At 48.1% G+C, this 2,840-nt stretch overlaps 1 protein-coding gene across 1 annotated transcript in view; it reads right to left on the bottom strand.

Moving 5' to 3' along the window:
- EPOR (erythropoietin receptor) overlaps positions 1 to 859 on the bottom strand; it is a 16,919-nt gene extending 16,060 nt beyond the window's left edge. The window contains exon 1 of the mRNA XM_026455626.1: positions 825 to 859. Within this exon, the coding sequence (XP_026311411.1) occupies positions 825 to 859 (35 nt within the window). The remainder of the gene's footprint in view (positions 1 to 824) is intronic.
- Positions 860 to 2,840: the final 1,981 nt, after the last annotated feature.

The following is a 2,840-nucleotide window of genomic DNA, read 5'->3' as shown; positions in this document are numbered from 1 at the left end:
TTTTTTTTGAGATGGACTCTCGCTTTGTCACCCAGGCTGGAGTACAGTGGTGCAATCTCAGCTCACTGCAACCTCCGACTCCTGGGTCCAAGCGATTCTCTCCTGCCTCTGTCTCCCGAGTAGCTGGGATTACAGGTATGCGCCACCACGCCTGGCTAATTTTTGTATTTTTAGTAGAGACGGGATTTCACCATGTTGGTCAGGTGGTCTCGAACTACTGACCTCGTGATCCACCTGACTGGGCCTCCCAAAGTGCTAGGATTACAGGCATGAGCCACTGTGCCTGGCCGGTCTTAAGGTCTTAATACTCACAGAAGACCAAAATTTTAAAAAGCCAGTAAAGGAGCGGCCAGGCACGGTGACTCACGCCTGTAATCCCAGCACTTTGGGAGGGAAAGGCGGGCAAATCACGAGACCAGGAGTTTGAGACCAGCCTGACCAAAATGGTGAAATCTTGTCTCTACTAAAAATACAAAGATTAGCCAGGCATGGTGGCACGCGCCTGTAATCCCAGCTACTCAAAAGGCTGAGGCAGGAGAATCGCTTGAACCCGGGAGGCGGAGGTTGCAATGAGCCGAGATCTTGCCATTGTGCTCCAGCCTGGGCAACAGACCAAGACTCCGTCTCAAAATAAATAAATAAATAAATAAATAAATAAATAAATAAGGAGCATGTTGTGTGCTAGTAATTGGTCTTTCATCAGACCTTATATGATACTTAAATTTATCCATCTCTTCGCCCAACCCTCATAATTCCTGGGCATTCCCCATTATTGCTCCACGGATAATGTTTGAAAACCTAGCACTTATTTTTTGCCTATTCACCAGAACTCCCCCTTCTCCTCGTAACAGCCCCACATTTAATGTCCACTTATGGCCTCTCCCAGGCTCCACCCACGGACTCTCCCAGGCTCCACCCACGGACTCTCCCAGGCTCCACCCCTGCGATTCAAAATTTCTCTGCCAGCTCAAAGGGTGGACACAGGACCCGGGCCTGGATCAGCACACCACATTCCCCTGAACACAGTGATTGGTTTAGGGGTGGACACATGACACAAATTGGCCCAATGGGCGCCTGCTGTGGGACTTCTTGCTGGAGGTGATGGAAAGGAGGGGCTGTGCTTGCATGGGATGGGGGAGCTGTAGGTATATAAGCCTATTCCTCCACAAGCCTGCCTTGGAGTAGAGCTATATATATACATATGTATGTGTGTGTGTGTGTGTGTATCTTTTTTTTTGGTAGAGACAGAATCTTGCCCTGTCTCCCAGGCTGGAGTGCAGTGGTGTGATCTCGGTTCACTGCAACCTCAGCCTCCCAAGTAGCTGGGATTACAGGCGCATGCCACCACACCCAGCTACAAGGAAAATTATATTAAATAAAATATGATTTGGGCTACTGTAACAGCAACCCTAATAATAGTGGCTTAAGTAAGATAAAAATTTATTTCTCTCTTATGTAACACTCCAAGTATCAACAATCCAATATGGCAACTCCCTGGTCTCATAGGCCCAGGCTCCTTCTAGCTTGTTGCTTAACTACTCAGAGGATGTGAACCACCTAATCCAAAATGATCCACTCCACATCTTCATTCTGACCAGCAGGAGGGAGGAAAGGGAGAAAAGAAGGACACCCGCTTCCCTTTAAGGGCAGGCTCTGAAATTTGTTCACATCCTTTCCCTTTATATCTCATTGGCCAAGACTTAGCCAAAGGCCAGATATGACTACACCTTGCTGCAGAGGAGGTGGGGAATATGGCTTTTACTTTGGGAGGCCAGCTAAAAATCAGTGGTTCCATGACCATAGAAGAAGGTGATTAAATTTGGGGGGACAATGGACTATCTCATTCTCAGAGCAAATCAGAGCAAAGAGACAGCAAGAAAACCCTGATGACATCTTTTGAGTGCCTGGATGCAACTGTGCCTGAAGCCCTACTCATTGGACATTTCAATTGCATGAGCCACAAATTTCCTTTTTTGCACATGCCTGTTTGAACTGGATTTTTGGTCACTTGCAACAGAAATAACTCTGATTAGTGCAATGCGATGTAAAGCCCCTAGCTGATGTCCTGTGCTGAGTAGGAGGTCATAAGTGGGCATTATTGTTGCTGTTACTATGTTGCAGTTGGCCCTACAGCTCATTCCATCACTGCCCTCTCTATCGCACTCCAATGCTGATAGAGAGATCATCCCTCTCTTTTCATCCTCTCAATCTTTTTCTTTTTTCTTTTTTTTTTTTTTTTTTTTGAGACGGAGTCTCGCTCTGTCGCCCGGGCTGGAGTGCAGTGGCCGGATCTCAGCTCACTGCAAGCTCCGCCTCCCGGGTTTACGCCATTCTCCTGCCTCAGCCTCCCGAGTAGCTGGGACTACAGGCGCCCGCCACCTCGCCCGGCTAGCTTTTTGTATTTTTAGTAGAGACGGGGTTTCACCGTGTTAGCCAGGATGGTCTCGAACTCCTGACCTCGTGATCCGCCCGTCTCGGCCTCCCAAAGTGCTGGGATTACAGGCTTGAGCCACCGCGCCCGGCCTTCTTTTTTCTTTTCTTTCTTTTTTTTTTTTTTTTCCAGACAGAATTTTGTTCTTGTTGCCCAGGCTGGAGTGCAATGGAGTGATCTCGACTCACTGCAGCCTCTGCCGGGTTCAGGCGATTCTCCTGCCTCAGCCTACCGAGTAGCTGGGATTACAAGAGTCTGCCACCACGCCTGGCTAATTTTTTGTATATTTAGTAAAGATGGGGTTTCACCATGTTGACCAGGCTGGTTTTGGACTCCTGGCCTCAAGAAATCCACCTGTCTTGCCCTCCCAAAGTGCTAGAGCAACTGCACCCAGTCTTTGTTTTTTTTT

The sequence above is a fragment of the Piliocolobus tephrosceles genome, chromosome 21 (genome assembly GCF_002776525.5).
Source record: "Piliocolobus tephrosceles isolate RC106 chromosome 21, ASM277652v3, whole genome shotgun sequence".
Taxonomy (NCBI): Eukaryota; Metazoa; Chordata; class Mammalia; order Primates; family Cercopithecidae; genus Piliocolobus; species Piliocolobus tephrosceles.
This window is presented reverse-complemented; position numbering and strand designations above follow the sequence as displayed.